The sequence below is a fragment of the Seriola lalandi genome, unplaced genomic scaffold (assembly GCF_002814215.2).
Source record: "Seriola lalandi dorsalis isolate HSWRI2012SDOR001 ecotype SW California unplaced genomic scaffold, Sedor1 jcf7180002054544, whole genome shotgun sequence".
Taxonomy (NCBI): Eukaryota; Metazoa; Chordata; class Actinopteri; order Carangiformes; family Carangidae; genus Seriola; species Seriola lalandi.
This window is the reverse complement of record NW_019525097.1, coordinates 4,370,653-4,392,860: the sequence shown is the minus strand read 5'-3', so window position 1 is coordinate 4,392,860 and position 22,208 is coordinate 4,370,653. Positions and strand designations below refer to the sequence as shown.

The 22,208-nt window shown below is 41.2% G+C and overlaps 2 protein-coding genes across 6 annotated transcripts in view; one reads left to right on the top strand and one right to left on the bottom strand.

Annotated features, from left to right (window-relative positions):
* Positions 1–3,485, top strand: part of extl3 (exostosin-like glycosyltransferase 3) — a 28,960-nt gene extending 25,475 nt beyond the window's left edge. Inside the window, exon 6 of the mRNA XM_023414941.2 lies at positions 317–3,485. Within this exon, the coding sequence (XP_023270709.1) occupies positions 317–526 (210 nt within the window). The 3' untranslated portion in view covers positions 527–3,485. The remainder of the gene's footprint in view (positions 1–316) is intronic.
* Positions 3,486–3,726: 241 nt separating this feature from the next.
* syt14b (synaptotagmin XIVb) lies at positions 3,727–22,201 on the bottom strand. 5 transcript variants are annotated; one of them, XM_087176284.1, is made up of 10 exons: positions 21,077–22,201; positions 17,356–17,403; positions 14,062–14,129; positions 11,864–12,865; positions 11,515–11,652; positions 10,317–10,579; positions 9,383–9,820; positions 8,594–8,774; positions 8,122–8,178; positions 3,727–7,330 (listed from the first exon to the last, which is right to left on the bottom strand). In XM_087176284.1, exons 4-10 carry the CDS (start codon positions 12,807–12,809, stop codon positions 7,014–7,016), a joined length of 2,340 nt encoding a protein of 779 aa, XP_087032410.1. In that variant the 5' UTR covers positions 12,810–12,865; positions 14,062–14,129; positions 17,356–17,403; positions 21,077–22,201; the 3' UTR covers positions 3,727–7,013. The 5 variants fall into 5 exon arrangements, with proteins under 5 accessions (XP_087032410.1, XP_023270768.1, XP_087032413.1 ...); XM_023415000.2 differs by having other exon boundaries at positions 10,317–10,576; XM_087176287.1 differs by lacking the exon at positions 11,864–12,865 and having other exon boundaries at positions 10,317–10,576; positions 14,062–14,208.
* Between the last annotated feature and the right edge of the window lie 7 nt (positions 22,202–22,208).

The window sequence follows — 22,208 nt, the reverse complement described above, 5'->3', positions numbered from 1 at the left end:
TAGCTTTCACACTTCTTCAGATTTTCAAACAGTATTTCACTTTTCACGGTACAGACGGCTTTTAGGATCAGGACTAACAAATGTGTTTCGAGAGCGTAGCGCTGTCTAAGGTAACCTTGGCTGGGGTTGCTGGAGTCCCCAAATCCAATAAAGAGGAGGACAGAGATGCTGGACAATGCGCTGGGGGGGGGGGTTTTGTGAACAGTCAGTTCCTGAAATCTTTTTCATCTCACAGAAGTACCACATGTATGAACGTCCTAAAATATTTTTCAAGGTAAATATAAATTTACAGACTAACGGTTTTTATCTATCTTAGGTAACGTCTCGTTGGACTTTCCGCTGTCCTGGCTGCCCTCAGGCCCTTTCACACGATGACTCACATTTCCACGAGCGCCACAAGTGCATCAACTTCTTCGTCAAAGTGTACGGCTACATGCCACTGCTGTACACGCAGTTTCGTGTGGACTCTGTGCTGTTTAAGACTCGTTTACCCCATGACAAGACCAAGTGCTTCAAGTTCATCTAGCATTGGGCTGAGTCGCCCTGCAAAGAGCCAAGAGCAGAGCGGACTGAAGGACAGGAAGTATTTAAAGAGAGCAGCAGCTCCCACTGCGAGCAGTGATGAAGATGGATGGATGGACTGTGAGAGAAATTCACAGGAGGAAGGTTTTGGGTTAGGGTTTTGCCCAGGGGGATAGACAAGTTAACCGTAAACGTTGTTGGCTGGTGTCTTAATCCACAACTCTACTGAAAATTTGAAAAATGGAAGCTGAAAGGGACCACTGCCAAGAAAATAAGCCTTTTCAGTGGATGTCACTCCTCCTGTTTCATTTTCTTCAATCATGCTCAATCATTAACCACTACAGATGTCATTTGCACCTCCTGACGGCCTGCTGAGGAAAGAGGGCAGTTGTACACAGTGTACAGAAACTCTCCCAGGATAAACTCTACCTGACAACGGAGCGATCAGTTCGTGAATCACTGACAGACTGATGTCGGGCTGTTCGGCTCAGCAGCCTGTTGATGGTTTCAGCTCGGAGAGCAGAAGTGACAATGGCACATGGCTGCCACTGCACTTTTCTGTTTGTTTTTCCATTTTACAGTTACAAACTGTACTTCTTGTACATGTACGTGAGAGAAGCACTGATGGTCAGAAGTATTTTATTGAACAAACTTTTTTTTTTTTTTTTTTTTTTAAATAATGTCGTTTAAATGTGTAAATCTCTATGTGGAATGAACGTTTTCCAGAACCTCTGCCTGTGGGAGATCAGACACAGACTTAGTCTAAGAACGAGACAGAACCTCGACTGAGGAGTAAAACAAGTCGGCCCGATCATGTTTAGTAGTGTCACATGTCCAAGAAGGAATTCACTTCAGCAGTCACCATAATGCCTCAAACCTGTCATGAAAACCAGCCACCATTTTTGTCATTTTGTTATGCTTACAGGCACTCGGCTCCTCTTTGATGAGTGCTTAAAAATGGCCTGTTTTTTATGCTATAGGGTGTTTACTAATGTTTCTAAAATCGGTTCGAGGTGGAAGTAGTCATGTCTAAATGTTATAATGTTGACCAATCAACGGTTACAGTTTCCTTTACTGAAGTGCAACAAAGTCAAGAATCACAGCTGCCCAAATTAACAAAAACAAGCTTTTGATTTCTGATGAAGGTTGTAATTATGCAGACAGTCTCCAGTGAAGTTACATGTACTATTAGGGTTATTGGTAAAAAAAAAAAAAAAAAAAAGTTTGAAGGGGAAAAAATATGCTTTTTTGCATTGTGGCATAGAGCTGGACAAGAAGATTGAAAGCTACCATTCTCATCAGAAGGAATCAGTTAACTTGGCTTTGACAGATAGTAACAAAGTCCACCTAGCAGCACCTGTAAAGCTCACTGAGTAACCTGTTGTATCCTGTTTGTTAAATCCATACAGAAAAGCAAATGAAATGCAATGATTAAACAAATGAGGCATAAAGTGTTAATATTTAGTAGGTGGATATTGTTACCACTGCTCAGGCTGTGAGGCTGATTCCTTTGTCTCCCGTCTTTATGCTAAGCTAAGCTAACTAGATTCTAGCAGTAGCTTTATATTTCACAAATATGAGAGCGATATCAAGCTTCTCATCTAACTCTCCACCAGAAAGCAAATAAAAGTATTTCCCAAATTTTAGAAGTGGCTTTGCATCAGATTATTAGGTATGTCCCGCCGTGTTCATGTGACCCTGCTGTATCAAACGTTCCCAGCTCAGACAGAAACGTCACTTTACAGTGTCGCCATATTGGTTTCACTTTGTTTTTGTTTGTTTTTTTGACCATTGATTGATGAATGTTTCCTTGCCAAAAAGGTACGATGTCTGCTGCTTTGCGGCATAATTTTCAGGGTGCACAATGCTTGCTAAAGGGATGCAGTCTGGTACACCTATATCCACTCTGCATGGTACTTTACCAGGAGACAACCCATTGGAGCCCGACACATCATGTATTATAAATCCAAAGTCCTTTGTTTGACCTTGTCAGACTCAAATTCCTGTAATCTGAACAAAATATCAACCTGATAAGATCTCTGTTAAAAATATATTTAGATTAGCGTCTTCTTTCCCAAATTATGTTCTAACTGTTCAACAAAAAGTCCATGTTTCCTGTATATTTATTGAATATATTATGAAAAAAAGATTTTTTTAAACTGATGACACATGCAATAAAAAGACATTGTAGTTTATTATTCCTAATGACAAAGAGGATCCAATTTGATTGAGCTGTCATCCTATCTCATTTCCGAGGAAAACTAGCTTGTGCCACTGAGTACTTGGGGGTGGGTCGGGGTGGGTTATACTGTGGACAGAGAGGTCGGCCTATAAGTACAACGTCATAAATTCAGCTTCTGAAAGAGCCAGTGGGCGCTGGTTGAGGTGTCTTTGAAGCCGAATCCCTACCTGTGAGATATTAACATAATCAGGAACATTTATCTAAGATCTATCTACTGTGGTCTAAGATGGCAATACAGCTAAAATGAATCCAAATTGACACTTTATATTTCTGCACCAGACTTGGAAAAACCAGCCTGACTTCTCAAACCCTCATCACATCTCAACACTTATATCTGGAGCTCCAGGGGCCTTGTAATTACCTGGCTGACTCTAAACCTGTCCTCAGGGCAGAGTTTTGGTCAGCTGGTGTTTTGGAAGTAAACCTCTCCATTCCTCCACTCTGTGCCCCCCACCCCCACCCCCCTCAAGGATCTGTGGCACAGCTGGTTTTTCCGTGGCCTAAAGCAGGAAACATTTCCCTGGAAGGCTGCAGTCACTCTGCTAGGTGTAAGGAGTTGTGAAACTATGTGCTCCTGGGTCTGATCCATGCCTGTGGGCGAGGCTCCAGCCACCTGCAGCGCTGCCTGCACTCCACTAGACTGATGACTGATGACAGCGTCAAACATACCGTTGAAGGCCCAGATGAATGGAAATAAAAACTCTCAACATTGTTAAAAACATTATCCGACTAATGTCCTCATTCTTTTCTCCACCGCCTTTCCAAAACACATTCCTGCACTTTGAATATTTGATATTGTAAGATTAGAATAGTGAATCAGAGAATGGGCAATAAGACACATTTTCAAGTGACTCATGTTCGTGTTAAAACAACTTTTGAGAGCAGCTCAATTGATCATGATTAATCACATATACACTCGGAGGAGGAATAACCAATCAGATATAGATTGACCCTACATCTGCCATGTTGTACATTCTTTTATTGGTTTATTCAGTAGTATGTTATTCTGCAAGGACACATATAATATTTTAAAAAGCCCATTTTATTTGTGTGAAGTCAAGAATAATTAACATTAAAAATGAACAACAATATCATGTATAAAATAGGAATGTATGAAACAATAAGACATCTGTTGTAAATGAAAGTTCTGCTGTTGGTAGAAGAGGTACATCAGAGAGATCATATCAGGAGAATTAAGTACCAGACTGATGAGTGCAGGAAATGAAGGTACTTAGACAGTGATTACAAATAAATTCAATGCCAGATTTATTCTTGTTTGTTTGCATAAATGGCAAAAAAAAACAGGAAAGAGATGAAAACGTGGTGTAACACGCTGTCAAATGTCCTTAATCATACTGCCTCAGTTACTTTATGAATATTATTCTTATTATCAGACAGAAAACAGGCTCTGTTTCTGTGCTGCAGATCTGTCATAAGAGACCTCAGGAGCTCTTACGACTAACAGAACTTTTAGAGTCAAAATAAGTTTAATAAATTGTTTTAAGTCCTAAGTTTAAGTAGGACTAAAAGTGAACAATCTTTACTTGTATATTTTGCTTCCAATATTATACTTACAGTAGCTTTACGTTTTTGAGAAGTACTCTCAAAACCCATAGGTGAATCTAAAGCTCACTAATTTAACACCTTTTATCCTGTTTTTTTTTTTTTCTCACCGTTAAAAAACTGAAGTGTTAAAATGCAAATCTGCCATTTTACATGGAGACGTGGACGGGAATGTTGGTTGACAACCAGCATTGACACTTGGCTACGAAATAGTCAGGCACATAATAATCCCTGTACAACAACCAAAGTGTAAAACACAACAAACAAGATATAGTGTGTTAACTTGTGAGGTTTAGAGGTGCTGGTAGGTGGATTTCATCATCTCTGGACAGAGCTACTGTATTTAATATGTATAATAGATTACACAGTATATGTATCATTTATTTGTACATTTTTGACCTACATACAGAGAGCAATGTAAAATAAACATCTTCCTTTATAATGGCACCTATTGAGAGGAGTGACCTACCCTGTAGCCTTTATTAAAATGAGAGATAATTAACCCTTGAATGTACACAGTATCGTAAAGGAAAGACCGGCACCACTCTCACATCTGTCCATGAAACATGTAGCTTAAAATAAGAAGAGATAGCGTGGTTCTGTCCAAAGTTAATAAAATCTGCCTACCAGCACCTCTAAAGCTCATTTCTTAACATGTGACATCTCATTTGTTGAATGAAATAAAACAAAGTGTAAAAATAACTCCTTGTGATTTTAAGGGGGATTTATGTGAGGAACTATTTCTTGGCCAGTAGCAGTAACTCCCTGGAGTCTCAAAGTGACAACAAGACTACAGCCATGCTCATTGTTTCCCCCTGTTTCCCCATGTACTCATCTAACTATCAGCAGAACAGTTAATAAGCGTATCTCCCAAAATGTCAAACTATTCTTTTAACGGTTGTAAATGCTGGTTATGCACAAATTGTGCTGAGAACAAAATGCAAGCCCCACTTGTGATAAAAGCACTCCAGTGACTGATATTCCCCTTTCTGCAATCAAAAGCCAATTGTTTATCTGGCAGGAACGCTAGACATCTGGTTTTCATTCAGCCTTGTGAAATAATCTTATAAGGAATAAAACTGTAGAAGTTTGGCTCCAGCGGGAGAAGCGAAGGGATGAGGTGTGGTTGGTTGCAGCACCCCTTACCCAGACCCGGGGTTCGAATGTGACATCACCAGGGACAAGGGGAAAGAAAAACGCATCCCACACCCCTAAACTTCACTCAGCAGAGCGATGGGAGGGGAGGGGTTTGCTTTTTACCGAGTCATGGGTGTGGTGGTCTTCGGTAGTCCTTCTGGGGATTTTCTGACTCATAGCTTCTTTCTTGTCTGATGGGAGTTCAACGTTGGCTCTGTGCCAGATCAAGACAGCGCAGGTACAACCAGATTTCTCACAGTTCTGGACAATGATTTTCATTTATTTTAGCTTTTATTCAATAATACGTCGTCCATTTCCTTGTAATGAGAAAATATGATTTTCCTGTAATTTTTTTTTTTTTTTTTGTGCCACTCCAACTCCCTCCACAGCGAACACAGCTGAGGCTGTCATCGGCGCTGCCTCAGAGAAACAGCCAGATTTATTGGACTGCACAAGCTTTTGCATATTCCTCCTCAGCGGGAAGCACCGTGTTTCTACATGAATGAACATGGCTGAGTTGTCAGAAGGCTGAATGGTGAAACAGGCTCAATCTGTATTACACAGGAAAGGAAGCTGCTCTTTGATACCAGTGGCATGCAGAGCTGTGTCCAATTCTGTAAGAGACTCAGCGAGCACAAGTCAGAGTTTCATTCCTCTCGTTTAAAGTGGCGTCAGATGCATAGTGTACTGAGTTATGCAAGACCACGATAATAAAAAATAAAAGACATCATGTAACACATAACTCAAAAAACTGGTAAACCATTTGACTGATAATCCAAATAAATAAAGAGGGGAAACCAATGAATGGATCTTGCATAATGTCATGTGCATGTAAACAAACTGTACAAAGCATAGCTTGTAAGCGTAGTTGCAGCATGTTGTAGGCCTTTAGTAACAGTCATTTCATTGCATTCTCTTTTGTCAATGGCTATGACTGATAGAGAAATGTCTGGTATGCTGGTGGCAGCTGAAGTCCAGAGAAGCCCAGAAGAGACAGGGAGGAGTCTGCTAGTCCTGGACCGAGCTCTTTGGTCCAAGTTTCAGAGACAGAAAATGTTTGGTAGTGTCTTAACATTGTCCTGTAAACAGTAAGTGTACATGCAGGTTTTTGCTGTAGTCATTTTGCTGTTTCCTTCTGTTCTTTGTTATTTCAGTCATAATAATGTCATTAATTGTTTTTAGTCTGCCATCATTTTGTTCTGTCAGTACAGAGGCTGGAGCTGGAGTTTACACCTCCACCGATAAAGTCAGTCAGTGTGTCTGCCTCTAGAGAAAAGTGGCAGATTAAAGGGTATTCATGCAGTCTCTGGCAGTGAAGACTGGGAACCCATGCCCTCACACCTGTATGCAGCACACACACACACACACACACACACACACACACACACACACACATACATACACACATACACGCATATACACACACACACACACACACACATACGCACACACACACTTCTCTCTCACAAGGTGCTTCCTCCCCGCGCCAAAAACTCTGAACGCCCAGGGAATGCTGTTAATATAAATTCAGTCTTTCTGAGTCTTCCTTCTATGTGTCGGAGAGTGTGTGCCAGTGGCAGACCTGCTGTCCCTCCGCCTCTTTCATCTCTGTCCAGTGGGCCTGCTGGTCCTCGCCGGTGCTGTTGAGGCCCAGGGAGACCCAGCCCAGCCTCTCCCTGGGCCTCATGCTGCTCCGGCGGCAGAACACCGACACCACCAGGGACACCTCGGACAGCTGGAAGAGCGCCACCTGGAACACGAACGTCTCCTTGTAGGTGGGGTTGGGCTGGCCGCGGCACACGGCCGTCTTACACTTGGACATCTCCTTCCCCTTGGAGTCCAGCATGGTGAGCTTCACATAGGTGTCTGAAAGGAGTCGTGGGAGAACGGTGAGAGAGTGCCATCAAGTGGTGGGACATGAGTACTGAGAAAATGTTCGATGCTGTGCAGCAGTAAAGTATATATTTTCACACGTGTCCCTTGTTTTATCTATCAATGAAGAGTTTTCGTTGTATTTGTCCTGTTTTTTTATCCACACTGTGGATAGTTTTCATTTGAAGTACTTTCTACCAAATAAAAAACAGCTGTAAACTGGTTATAGTGTGGTCTGTGAATTATTCAGAGTAACAACAACACTGATTTGGAAATACATGTTGCTGTTGAAATGTTTTAACCTTTAACCTACTGTTCTGCCTGTGTGACACTAGCACCATGTAGAACATTCACAGACTGCATGTGTTATGAAAAGTTACATGAATATGGACATGTAAATATATGCATTCATAGATAAGACCTTGCTGAAACTAGTTCAACATTAAACAAAGAGATATAACGTCTTCATTAGTGAGCTTTACAGAGCTAGTGGCAAATTTAATACGTACACGGGAGTTGTATCACTCATCTGGCTCTTGGCAAGAAAACTAACAAGCCTACTTCCCAAAATGTTGAACTTATGTCGTCAAAGAATTGAATGTTCAATATTCAAAACTGGACACAGAAACCAAAACTTTCTGCTTGGCCAGACACCACAAGAAGTACATATCTTATTATATATAGATAAACCAGCCCTTTTTTTTTATCTTATCCAATGAACCAATAACTCAAATATTTTTATCACTGATTACCCAGAGGTTACAAGTAAATCACTGGTTACTTACCTCTCATGATATAAAGCTGTCCCCCTACAAAGTGTTTTATACAACAAAACAGACCATCTGTGACACACACACACACACACACACACACACACACACAAAAACACACACACCACACAAGGTTGGAAAGAAGAAAGAGACGTAGCAGTCAGAAATAACAGATTACACACCAGAAGGTCAGCTTTCATGGGAAACTCTGATAAGCGGCAATTGCTTTGGCATTATGGCTTTAATCACTTTGGAAAAAAAAAAAAAAAAAAAAGGTTTCCAGGAAACATTTAAATGTAATTGTTCACAATTTGTTTTCGTTACATGCTGCTGAGAGTTTTGCCCATCTGCTCTGCCAAAACAATTGCCTGGTGTATCGGCACCCTTGAGAGTTAGGGATAATACAAGGGAGAGTTTTACTGTTCGAAGCTGGCACAAAAAACCCCACAATGAAATGCTTATTAAACATGGCAGCTTTTGTACTCACTGACGGGCTTATCGGACGCTGTGGTTTTGAAGTGGCTTCCCTGGATGACCTCAGCAGACAGCCGGCCTGTGGCAGAGTTGTAGATGAGACCCAGCAGGATCTCCGGCAAGGACGAGTCCTCAGTGGAGCGGTAGGACAGAGCTCCTGCACTGCGTGACACGCTCACCAGAGAGCCGCAGCCCTGCCACACGAAACGCAAAGAGTAAGTCAAAGAAGATGGAAGGTGTCACTGGGATTATTACAGTATGTACAAAGTCTTCCACGGTCTGAAGTCATCACTGAAGATGAAGGCGTTCCAACGTTTTTTGACCTTCACGTGGAAAAATCAGGTCACCAAGTTACATAAAGAACTTTACGGCCATGTTAGCGGCACGGCTCCAATGAGAGGTTGAGTTTATTAACTGATTTTTCAATTCACAGGCAATTAATTGGTATTTCTTTTGATAATCCATTAAACATCAAAGTCATTTTTCAAGGAAAAAACACAAATATTTAATAATAAATTTAGTAATAAATTGAATATTGCTGGGTTTTGGACCAAACAATATGTATGAAAGCTTCACAGTAACAATGGGTATTTTTAAAAACATTTTTTTAAGTTTTAGAAATTAATTTAATTTAGAAAACAATCAGTAATGAAAATAGTAATTAGTTGCCCTTGACTAATTTGTGGTGGTAGAAGTAGAAACACGTCTACAGTTGACATTTGTTCACTGTCAATCCAGCATCACATTTCTTACAGACAGAACTGTGCATTGCACAAAATATAAATGCACAAAGTGTTCTCACTGTAAGTTCGGAGCCGGGCTCCAGGGTGACAGGTAGAGCGATCTTGCCCTGCAGGTTCAGCTTAGTCAGGTAGAACACCTTCTCTCCCAGGACCTTCTCTTTTTTCATCCGCCTGATGCTGTACAGGCGGAAGCGAACAGCGTAATCCCCCAGAGCCTCCTGTTCCACTCTAGAAAACTTGAATGTCTCCGTGAAGACAGGACACGGGCCCTTCTGTACGCCAGTCTTGGCCCGCTGCTTCTTGGTTGGCAGCAGGACCAGGTGGACCTGCCATGAGATGTTTCCTGTCTGTTTGAGGGCAGGGATGTCCGTCGCCGCGGTAACCGTGACGGCCAACCACTGCTCGCTGGAGTCGTACTCGAAGGCGACGTCCAGCGTGCCGTATTTGGCGAGGGGCTCTGGCTCGTAGGCTGTGGGGAGCTGAGGCCCAGAGCCATCCTGACATGAAGAGAGAATCAGTGAAGGAAGAGAGAGAGGCCTGAAACAGTTGCTACGTATAACTCCTCATAAGTATTCATCAGTTTTTATTTACTCTCACTTCATTGAGATTAGCGTTAATGTCAGATAAGTGATGGTGTCAGCATGTGCATCTGGTTAAACTTTACTAGATTATTTTATTTGTACTAACTGCACTTTTAAATACTTCACCGTATCTGTCTCAGCTTCTCAGTTTTTTCTGATTTTCACAATAAAATACGCAGATTTTTTTAAAAGGCAGATTAGTTTAAACTGAATTTTTGTATTTCCTGCTGCAAGAAACAAAGTGTATTATTATTGTTTGTGTTGTCCATAATTATAATTCAGTTATTTGCACCTTCTCACTTTTTATACTATGTGCATGGTGAACTACAGAGCTGTACAGATCTAAAACATTGTTCTGTCATGTTCTGCTTTACGGCACAGAGGGGGGAACATTCAGTAACTATGATCTCACCTCTGGTCCCAGAACAGCGGTGCTGTCACTGGGTATGTCCTCCTCACAGCCTTTGTTGAGGTAGCTCTCAGTGTCCTGGTCCACACTGGCCTCACTGGAGCAGCGGGGGCTGTCGCAGCGTTGCGGGGACGACACCCTCCGAACCCCTCGCTCTGAGCGGGAACGAGAGGACACGCAGGCCGCCGGGCCCTTGTCCTGGTACGGAGGAGGCTGAAGCTCAGTAAGAGAGGAATCTTTCTTTATCCTCTGGATGCTGTTGGCTGCTGACATGACACGGTGATACAGAAGGAGTAATGTGAGATGGAAGGAGTGTTACTGGAGACATACTGTGCTCTGCAGAGATACTCATTATGCATGCAACATACAGTCTACCACAGAGTTAACCTCTTAAACTGTGCCAGACCCACGGGTGAGTCCATCTTTACAAGCCCATGTTGTTATTTTAAATACTTCATTGATGCATCCATTCACAATGTGGCATCTTACTGTATATTATTGTGCTATGTAGTAAAAGTTAAATTAAATTAAATTAAATTAAATTAAAAGACAGTTAAAGGAACAGTTCCACATTTTGTGAAAATATTTTGCTCTCTTGCTGATCTCTTGACAGCTATCTGTTAAATGAAGGTAAATACTACAGTACATGAAAACATGAAGCTGTAGCCAGCAGCCAGTTAGCTTAACCTAGCATGAAAACAGGCGGAAACAGCTAATGAAATCCACCTACCAGCACCTCTGGGCCAAGAAATGTTCCAGCACATAACCCCTGTTGTTTTTTACACTTTGGTTTTGTATGTTTTAAACAAATGAGATTAACGTGGCAATTAGCGATCTTTGGAGGTGCTAGTAGGAGGCTTTAGTTCCGGTCTTTGTGCTAAGCTAAGCTAACTGTCTGCTGATGGCAGCTTCATATTTTCATGCATATTTGTACAGCATTCACAGAGATTGATCTATTGTACTACTCTACTGTAGCTCTTTAGAGAGATTGAGAAACCATGTGAACCATAATGTTGACCTACTTCTTTAGCATGAAATATAAGGGGAAATCAGTCATTTGAGAAGCTTAGATAAAACCAAATTCACCTGAAACTCCCAGCATGAGAAAAAAAAAACAATTACTCAGTAATAATAATACATTTCAAGATATGAAAAAGCTGAGTTTCAAGTGACAAGCATTTATAGCTAACGATGTTCCCACCTTGTTCACTGGAGGCCTCGCTGCTGTATCCTCCCTGCTCAGTGGACCCTTTGCGTTTGCTGCTCCACACAGAGGTTGTGTCCTGCTGGGCCACGGCCTCGGGGCCTCTGTCCTCCTCGCTGTCTGATAAAACTCCCTCTGCACACAACACACGCACGCTTTAGTTCAAACATTACATTTATCTCGCAAAACACGACATGTACGGTGTGATGCCCCGAAGAGGCAAAGAGCACAGGAGCTGAGATGCAGATGCTTCAGAGATTCAGCGATGTGAAGATTTTCAAAACAAGCGAAGAGGAAGAAGAAATACAAAGAGTAGTGGTGAGAGAGAGTCGGCACACCCTCTAACCTTGGTTGCCTTTCTTTTTCTTCTTGCTCTTCTTGCCTTTCTCCTTCTTTTTGGCCACATCTGAGGCTTTTTCTGATTTCTTTGAATCCTCTTTTGCGCCTTTTGCCTTCTTCTTGTCTGACTTTTTCTTTTTCACTGTTGAAGACTTTCTGGAAAACTCAGCCTCTTCCTCGTCGTCTCCCTCTCTCTCCGCGCTGTTCTCCTTTTCTTCCTCCTTCTCTTCTCCCTCTTCTTTTTTCTTCTTCTGTTTTGATATCCTGCTTTCAGTGTCGGGGCCAGGTGAACGAGGAGCTTCACCACAGTCATCGCTTCTCTGCTGCGCAGCTGATTGGTCTCCACTGTCGCTCGCCTTTCTGGCTTGTCCTCTGCTGTCGTCTCTCTTCTCATCAGCTTCCTCCTCTCGCTCTCCCTCTTGGGATTCCTCTTTCTTTCTCTGAGATTTGGCTTCTTTCTCCAGCTGCTTCTCCCTCCTTTCTTTTCTCCTCTGCTCTCTCTTTTCCTGAAGCTCCTGCTCTTCTTTCTTCCTCTTCTCTTCCTCTGCTAACTCAGCTTCTGTCTTTTTAACCCGCCAGCACCCGTCCCTCCATTCCCACTCCAGCTGGCTCTGAGTGCACTCTGCCTCTGCTGAATCACCGGGTTGGTTGTTTTTGGAAACCGTGTTACCTGTTTCAGAGTCTCTGGACATTTGCCACATGCTGCTGGCCTTTCCTTCCTGTGCTGTGGCAGCCTGACCAGACCCCTGCCCGCTGCTGTTGTTTTCCCCATCTTCCTCCTCTTGCACCTTGTTGATGATAGTGGTGACCTGCTCAGTCAGCTGGTCGCTGACAGCGTAAGTGACATCGCTGACGGCGTTGGCCAAGTCGTCCACGCGGCTGGTGACCGAGTCCAGGATGGAGGAAATGTTGACAGATGGGAGGGTCTGCTGGAAGCTCTTGAAGAAGGCCATCTCTCAGCCGGGGCGCTCGTCACCACGCTGACCACTAGATTAGCTCATCAGAGGCACTGACACGGACATGTGGTTGTTAGCAGGGTGCGGTGCCAGCATCACAGTGTGTGCTGAGACCAACACATACATGCACAACAATATGACATGTTTGTAAGACATGTTTTCTAACAAGAACTCTCTCACACTGTTTTTCATTTAGCTATTTGTATTTTATAAAATAAATGTCAGACATTTTTGTAGTGGATCTTTTGTAAAGGAAAGCACTGTATTTACCAAACAGCCACTACCATTTGCTTTCTCTGCCCAGTAATTGAAGTTAAGCTGTTTGAATGCTCATGTTCCTATGATTGTGCCACATTCACAGATCTCATTACTCAACTACTCAGCACGTACAGTGTTATTTTAACCGATGAGAACGGTGCGCAAGACTACAAAAAAAAAGACTCAACTTGTAATAAACCAGAATTATCATTGAATTTCAGTTTTAAACCACATTAAAGATGTTAAAATCATAACATGGCTTATAAAAGCCTCACCTCTCTGTCAGTTTGTGCTCATGAGACTGAGGAGAGATGTGTGAATGTACTGTGGTATTACAAGTACTGGCGGTGCAATTTATTATTGTATTTCTAGTATTTATCATGTTATTGTATTTATTATGTTTGTATATTTGTATTTTATTTTCACTTTATGGATTTCATTTAATTTATTCTAATTTTTAAATGTCATTCTATTCTGTCTTAAATTATTTTATTATGGATTTTATTGGATTGTTTTTCTTTTATTTTTTTTTATTTTTTTATCTTTTATTTTTTGTTTTTTTTGGTCAATTATTGGAAGAAGTCTGTTGTGTGTATGTTGTTGACATATAAAATAATATCAAATTGGTGGCCTAGGTGTCTGGGCACCAGCCATGAGATGCACTATGGTCATGACATCATAAAAGTGAGCATTACCTAGGTGCAGGTGGTGTTGCTATAGCTTTATATACATCCAATAATCTGATAATGAATTTAAGATAAACACAAAGCTTGTGCTTCAAGACTTCAAGAGCAGCAGCATGTTGTTCTGTTTTTTGTTTCTTTATTTGTTGTTGTGTTTCTGTTTTGGCTGTAGGTGTCTGAGGATTAGGAACAGGATGGTAAATTTCAAAATTCCTAAGTGCTATTGCAGAACCGCAACAAAGCCAATAATCCTCCTAATGTGTGTGTAAGTGTGACCACTGTGGTAACTCTGTAAGTGCGTTGAGTACCTGGCTGGGCGTTCTTATAGCCACTGAGATGTGACAGATCTTCAGGACTCCCCACTGACAGCTTGTTGCTGAGGTAAAGAAAAAACAGAGCCATCAACGCCATGAAGGCTGCAATGGAAGACAGGACACCCAGAAGCTCAGGAGAGACTGAGGAGGAGGGAAGGAAGGGAAGAGGGAGGGAAGAGAAAAGAGGAAAAGAAAAGACAGATGGAAAAAAGAGACACAGAAAACAAATTAGACACAGACAAACATAAGCAATACTGATGTAGCAGTTAAATTCCCAAAGTCAACCAAAGGAAAAATGTCCCCATGACTATAAATAAAAAGAAACACAGATGGCTGCAAGCTAAAACAAAATGCTATTTTGGACGATTGGCTTTTAAAGGCTGTAAACAACTCTACTTTGATATCATAAATCATTTGGTTTGATGATATGCATCTTTTTTTGGAATCTAACTCCTAAAATGTTGCCTTGTCAGGGGAGCATTAGCTATTGTAGTTTTCAACAGTCAGTGGTTTTCCCACTTCAAAGGCATAATAGATACAATCTACAGCGCTGTATATAGGCCAACCACACTCCATGTAACCATGCAGCCCAGTTGCTGCTGATGTGCTATTTTTATGACAGCCTCAAAGGGACTGTATCTGACTGAAACATAGACTCAGTAAACCCAGCAAAATCGCACTGGGCCTGCACTTAATAGGCTACAACACAGACACACTGCAGTGTAATAGCTGAAGAAAAGGAGAAGTCGGTGGACAGTAAAGCATGAACGGCATATCTAAAGGCCAAATGCCTCAGTGGAAAAGGGGCAGCTTATAGAGTAAAGCGTACTGCAGGTGAGGTTCAGCAATAAGACGAGTCTGAGCTTTGAGGCACATAAATCAGGTATTATACAGTTTTTGATCCCCATGTTCGACAATGAATTTGTTAGTATTTTATTAGATTTATTAGACTTTTTCTTATTGTTATTCTGTAACTCTGCCTATCTTGACCAGAATACTGTTGATTGTTAATGTCATTGTGGCATTCCTGGTTAAACAAAGGTTGAATAAATAAACAACTAGAGCTGAATCAATTAGTCAACTGACAATAAGGGATCTTCAACTATTCTGATCATCTACTTTATCCATTTTTTCAAGCAGAAATATCTGACATTCCTAATTTCTAGCTTCTCAAATTTGGAGGATTTCCTGTTTTATGTGACTGTAAATTGATAATTATGGGTTTTTATTGTGGCTGTTAATTGGAACAAGCAATTTGAAGCCACCACACTGGGTTTAGGAAATTGTGTGGGGCGTTTTTCATTATTTTCTGATGTTTTATAGAAAAGTCCAAACAGTTAACCGATCACTTAAGAAAGCATTCATCAGACTAATTAATAATGAAAATAATCATTAGTTGCAGCGCTATAAAAAAAACCCAAGGAAATAAAATGGTGGTGCATTTCAGGCCAATGCGTCTGGTGAAGCAGACACAGCCCAAATGTTGCAGCATGTGGGTTGTAGCAGGTGCTCGTATCCAAAACACTCATCACCAATTACTGATTAAATGGGTCAACTGTGTGAGAACTGGTATTTCCCTGAGAGCACAAATGAAAGAGGAAGAGAGAAAAACAGAGGCATACTTTGTCAAAGCTCCTGACTACAGACTGAACTTACTATGGACAGACTTGTTTCACCATGGCAACAGGCAGAGACCACTGCAGCCTGACAACTAGTGCTTGCTTGCTGCAGACTGCCAAAATGATGAATGCTAAATTCCCAAGAATGGCAAGAGAAGTAGGAGAGAGAAAAGAGAGTGATGTGGCGGCAGAGGCTTACCTTCTCTAAATGAATATCCTATTTAAAGGCAGCTGCTCCCAAAAAGCACTACCACTACTTCTGCAACTATAGATAGCGAATGGTCTCAGAAAATTTAAAAACAAAGCTGTCCTGCTCTGAAGTAATCCGACATGTAATAAATCCCTTACACTTAGTCCCGTCCAGCACTTGCCAGGCTTACGTATCAACTCTCACTGCTGACAGTTGTGTTGATTGAGCCAGACTGACCTCTGCAGCCGCAGGCGCAACAGCCCGTCTGTCGAAAATGAACAGCTTATGGCCCTGCGCCCCGCGGTGTGATGACACTTCATACATGGCCCTGCTCTGTAAATGTCAACGACAGCTGAATAATTTAGACACCTAAAGTAACCTGATCCCGCCGTCAACGTACACTGTAAAGTGGAGTGGCAGCAAGTCGGCCCTTCGGAGATCTCACCCCGCTATATGTTATTTTTTTTGTGTAAATCTCATGACTCTCAGGACAGACTTGATATTTCTCTTCCCAGCAGAGTAGATCAAAGTTTAACTTTAACTCTTTCTCCGCCTTTTAACTCCCCTCTCTCACCCAATCCCATCCTCACCGGGTGTGTGTGCATGTGCGATTTGTGCGTCTGAAAAGGATAAACAAGAAGATATAACAGTAATAAATCTGAATAAATCTGTTTTTTGCAGCGTGTGAATCGAGTCTGAACTCAGGTCTCTGAAATGAGCCTCAGGATTCAATCTGCCGTTTTCTTTTTGTTTTTTTTTTTACAGGTAACGATTCCAGCAAGCTGACTAACAAACATGAAAGCGCAGCTGCTCAGCCATGCAATGTAAAAACAGGGAACGAATAACAACCTCAGAGAAATGTGAGCTCATATCGATGAAATGTTTGTGTCAAATAAACAAATTATTATGTCATGTTTCTACAGAAATGGGTCACAGATGGAAACAAGTTATGTAAAAGTTCCTCATCATGACGTTTGGCCTTCTTTAGTTTAATTGTGTAATAACTTATCCCACTTTTACCCCAGGTTTTAGACAACTGCATATTTAACTCCGCTGTTGTTTATACGACATGCTTGTTTAAAAAGTAGGTAGACAATCTGGAAATGTTGCTTACACATGCACCTCTGATACGAAACAAAACCTCCACGCTGAATAAATCATGAACACACAGCTGCCGTCTTTTGCTGAAGTGAACTAAAACTTGATATGCCATGCATAATTCACACACAGACATTATGCTTTCTGGAGTCTATATAGAAAAACTTCCTATACACTAAACTTCAGCGAATATCCACAGGAAAGAGGGATGTTGAGAGCTCAGGCTAAATATTTGGACGTAGAAATTCCCTGCATTCAGTCATCCTGCCAAACAGACCATCAGGGTCAAACAAACAAACAAACACACACTAAAAAAATGCACTCATATGCTTATTGAGAAGCTCAAGTACAGGGATAAGCTCGGCTGTAACATGGCCTTACCTCGTCTGGCACAGATGAGCTCATGAACACCACAGTTTCTGCCCCCTCCTGAGAGAAAGAGACGGATGAAAAGGAGTCAGAGGTTAAAGTATGACTTCATGTACTGTAGAAACATATGCTCAGGCCTCAGGTTAGAAGAGCTGGCAGATGGTCGTCATGTCAGCAAACATAAACCTGATTAGCTGGAACTGACGGAAAAAAAAAAAAAAAATGGGGTCATTTTGGATATCAAGCTAACAGAAATTTGCCAATTAAGTAGATGTGTTCGGAAAAAGAAAGTGTACAATATCTGTGCATGGAAGTTCAAAGCAATAGTAGGAATAGTTTGACATTTTGGGAAATATGCATTTTCTTGCAGTTGGATGAGAAGACTGATGCCACTCTTATGTTTGTGCGGTAAATATGAAGCTGGGAAAAGCAGCAAGCTAGCTTAGCTTAGCATAAAAACTGGAAGCAGGGGGCTGTTACCTTTAGACAGAGCTAGGCTAGCAGTTTCCCCTGTTTCCAGTCTTTGTGCTAAGCTAAGATAACCATCACCTGGTTGCAGCTCCGTACAGAGATATGAGAGCATTATTGATGTACTCATCTAACTGTCAGAAAGACAGTGTACTTGCCAGATTTTTGAAATATTTCTAAAAAATATTTGGTACATTCAGAGATAATGTACTTTAAACAGCTCAAAATGAATGAACAAGCGCTATGTAGGTCATCTTGAATCGTCTCTATAGCATCAATAAGTGCTATTACAAAGGGATAAGTTTTTAAATTGTTCTCTGTATGTGGGTCAAAACTGCGCTAAAGCCCACTGATGTAATAAATTATACATAAACTATTAAATGCAGTGATTATTACTATAATGCATCTTTCATAAAATTTAAATAACTGAATTTGTTCAAAGCACCCCGACAGTAAATCTTGACCAAATATTAATATTCCACCATAAAAGTACAAAAATACTTTTTCAAAACGCTCTTTAAGAATAAAAATGTATCGGCCTACAGGTTGTCAAATTAAATGATAAAGAGTCTAAAACTGTGAAATCATACCATCATGGGTAAGTTTTAAATGTAAACTCTCCCATGTTGCTCAAGCCACTAAATTCCTAGAAGAAGAAATCAAGGTCGTGACCTCTGTGTCCTCAGCAGCACTGTAGCTATAGCCCTGGTAACAGCTGTCCAATTACCATGAGCCCTCGATCATTCATAGCATCACAAATAATATGAGCTTTAACATTATGTGAAAATGTGTTTGAAGTTTGACTATTTTTACTCACTTACATGAACATTTTTATTACGTTATTACAAAACCTGATGGTTATTACCTATCAGTTTTTTCAATCCACAGAGGCTTAAGTTAATGAAGGATAGTGACACTCACACACATTCACACACCCACAGGCTTATGCACTTACACACTTACATTTGCACATTATCCCTTTTGGCTTAACACTTCAGTATTTAATGATTCAGGTGTCTACAGTGAGAGGAAGGCAGGAGCAGATCGGTATCAATCTAATTTGGGAAGAGATTAAAGATGGTGGAAATGTCTTTCTTGACGGATTTTCTAATCTGCAGCACACGATTTTACTCCCACAATAGACTAGAAAATTTTAAACAAGTCATTCATGGATTACTGTATCACTCTCCTCACATCAGGGATTGGGCGCTGAAAGTGGTCTGAGGCACGGACCTGATGCCAGAGCAAAGAGAAAGCTCTGAGATAGACAGACACTCTGCAGACCAATTCACTTAATGGTACAGAAACTCTCTGTTGGCCTTTCTTGCAGAAACCAAAATGCACAAAGCATAATCTTTGCCTACACTACCAGTCAGAGGTTTTATAACACAACATGAAAAAAAAAGTAAATTACAGTTTTACAAACTGCCTTTTTCAGGGATCAAGTAATAGGTTAACAACTACAACTTTCCTGAAGCAGTGGAAGCAGATGAAGAATTGAAAGTTGATGCAAACAGGTGTCCCAACTTTTGTTTATCACTTACAAGCCCTCTGTATAAAGGCAGTGTTGGAACAAACTGTGTTACTGTACCCTCAGAAGCTTTTTTGGAGGAAATAGTGCTGTGATGAGAAAAAGGAAGACAGACTGGTTGGTGAGGCGTTCATCCCAAAGCAAGATGATGAGAGGAAAAGAAATAGACAGATGATGAGATGATGGAAGAGCAGCAGTGTCCAGACTCAAACCCCATCGAGCTGGTTTGAGATGAACTGGACAGAAGGTGAAAGCAAAGCAACCTTCAAGTTCAACATATTTTGCAACAGCGTTGGGATAAACTTTCCGAACGACGTTTCATTTCCATTGTAGTAAGAATGCCACTAGTGTGTTCAGCTGTTGAATGAGTCAAAATCTTTGATTATATTTTGTTAAACAAAAAAAATTAATTCTCCAATTGTTTATTTGTTGTTCAATGTTCTATTGCAGAGTACATTGAGACATTAGACTACCTACATTTCAATAAATCTTTTATGCTTTATTTTAGGCTTGGGTTGAGCTACTGTTCGTAATCTTAGAGTCAAACTCAGCGAATACATTATTCTGCACCAGGGAAGGTCAAACATCAATGTAAAGTAACAACATGAAAAACACATTTTTGATTTGAGGGGGACTTTAAGACAACTGCAAAGCTACAAATCAGCTTCAATTCAAAATATATAATTACATTTTTAAAAGTGAAAATGAAAATCCGGAATATTTTCAATTATATTCTAACACGTAAGAGCGGACCTGTGAGTTATAATCACATACCAATTAAAGACATACAGTATGTACAGTTCAGTTGTAAGTATATGAAATATGAATTCTACATATCTCCATTCCCATGACCTGTACCGCTGCTGACTGTGTGAAACTCTACCTTCTCTCTCTCTCAGGTCTCACGGTGTATCAGCAAACACTGCTGCACGCATGGCTACACGTGACACAATAAGAACAGTGTCCGTACCTGGACGGAGAATGGCACGCGCCTACTCCTCACTGGCTACATGCCTTTGTCACTGCTCGGTGTCCCGGTCACTTTCACTAAAACCTTGAAGGGACACTTATCCATCTGCATGTAGGCTATTGTATTTGTTGTACACATTACCTGTAATGAGCTGTTATATTGACTGGACACATCACTCCGGTGATTAGGGAGAGCATCATCATCAGCACGTGCTGAAAATTAAGCGGTTTTAACAAGAGCGGAGTAATTTCGAACTCAAATCATTATTTTTGTTAAATCGATAATATTAAAACTATATTATTCCGCCAAGTTATGTAGTTCAGTCAGTAACAAAAAGTAGTTGCCACGGATGCTGCTGTGATTTTTCAGTTAAAGCCATTATTTAAATCAATCACTACACTGTTACATGTGTGTTTTAATCAATTACTTTACAAGCGCGAATCGAAGAACCAAAACACCGGGACCATTTGTGTCTCTGTCCACTTATAGCATCACTTCACGCCGCTGAGAAATCACAACATTCCCGCATCAGTGCGGGTGTCCGCGCTTCGGCATCATCAGCCCCGTGAAGCTAGTTAGCTGCTGTCCCAGCTCCGGAGCACTGCGGTACTCGCGGCGTGATTTATAAAGAAACTGGATAAATAATAATAATAATGATTAGAGGCTCCGTCAATAAAAAATTGTTGTTTTTAAACGGCGATCTTATTCCGACCCGGGCAAAGTTTCACACGAGTCCCGCAGGACACCTGAGACCGAGTACTTACCGTCTATCGCCATGATGCTCCGTCTCGGACTCTACCAACTGTGGGGGTGGTGGTGGGGGTGTGATGGAGACGGGAGGTCATTCATGAACCAGTGTGGTAGTGTTTGTGAGAGAGGGAGAGATTGTGTAAGCATTTATAAGACCTATGGCAGGTATGGGGAAGATTCAAGTAATATAATATAATATTATATTATATTACTCCCCGTTATTACCTTTCTAAGTAATAAGAGAAACTACGGCATGTTGGCATGAATGGATTATTAGACTATGGGCCCCTGGGCACATGTAAAAACCTTTCCTTTATATGAGCAAGACATCCAAATTGAAAAAAGCCACAAAACAGCCAAGTTATTTGTAGTCGTTTTGTGTCTGTGGTAGTTTTTTCCTTTTTTTTTAAAAGTCATTTTATAGTCTTGTGGAGCTTTTTGTCTCTCTTTGTGGTTATTTTGCCCCTTTTGCTTGTCATTTTGCATCTCCTTGTGCACATTTTTGTGTCTGTGATCATTTTGTGTCTTTCTATGACATTTTGCTGGTGAACCCTGGGGGAACATTAAGCACACTTATGTTCAATAATGTATGTAGCTTTATTTCAGGCTGTTTGTTCTCTACTTACTGTTTACTTTTTACTACCAGGCAGGCACAGGCCCAGGGTGTCAAGGGGTCAGGGCGCCCCTTGGCCTGTGCCCGGTAGGCAGGTTCAGTAATCCTCCCATGTCGATAAGGCCTGACTTGCAGTTCCAGTTCATCCTAGTGGTTAAGGTTGAGCTCAGGGCTCTATGCAGGCTAGTCAAGATCTTCCACATCAAACTGAATAAACCACTTGTTTATGCAGAGGGCACTGTCGAGTAGAAACAGTAACTGTACAGTAACAGAAACTGGCCTTACCCAGAATGTTGCCACAAAGTTGGAAGCACAGTATTTTTCTAAAATATCACTGCACGCTGTAGCATTAAGATTTAGCATCAAGCATTAAGCCAAAAGTACATAAAAGAGCCCAAATCCAAAATTACACAATGTACGAGGTGTCCACATACTTATGGCCACCTTAACTCTCGCCCACTCAACCAACCAACAGAGTAAAGTGATGCCAAGACATGCTTACGTCAGTGCTGGAAGACACGCCCACCTGGCTT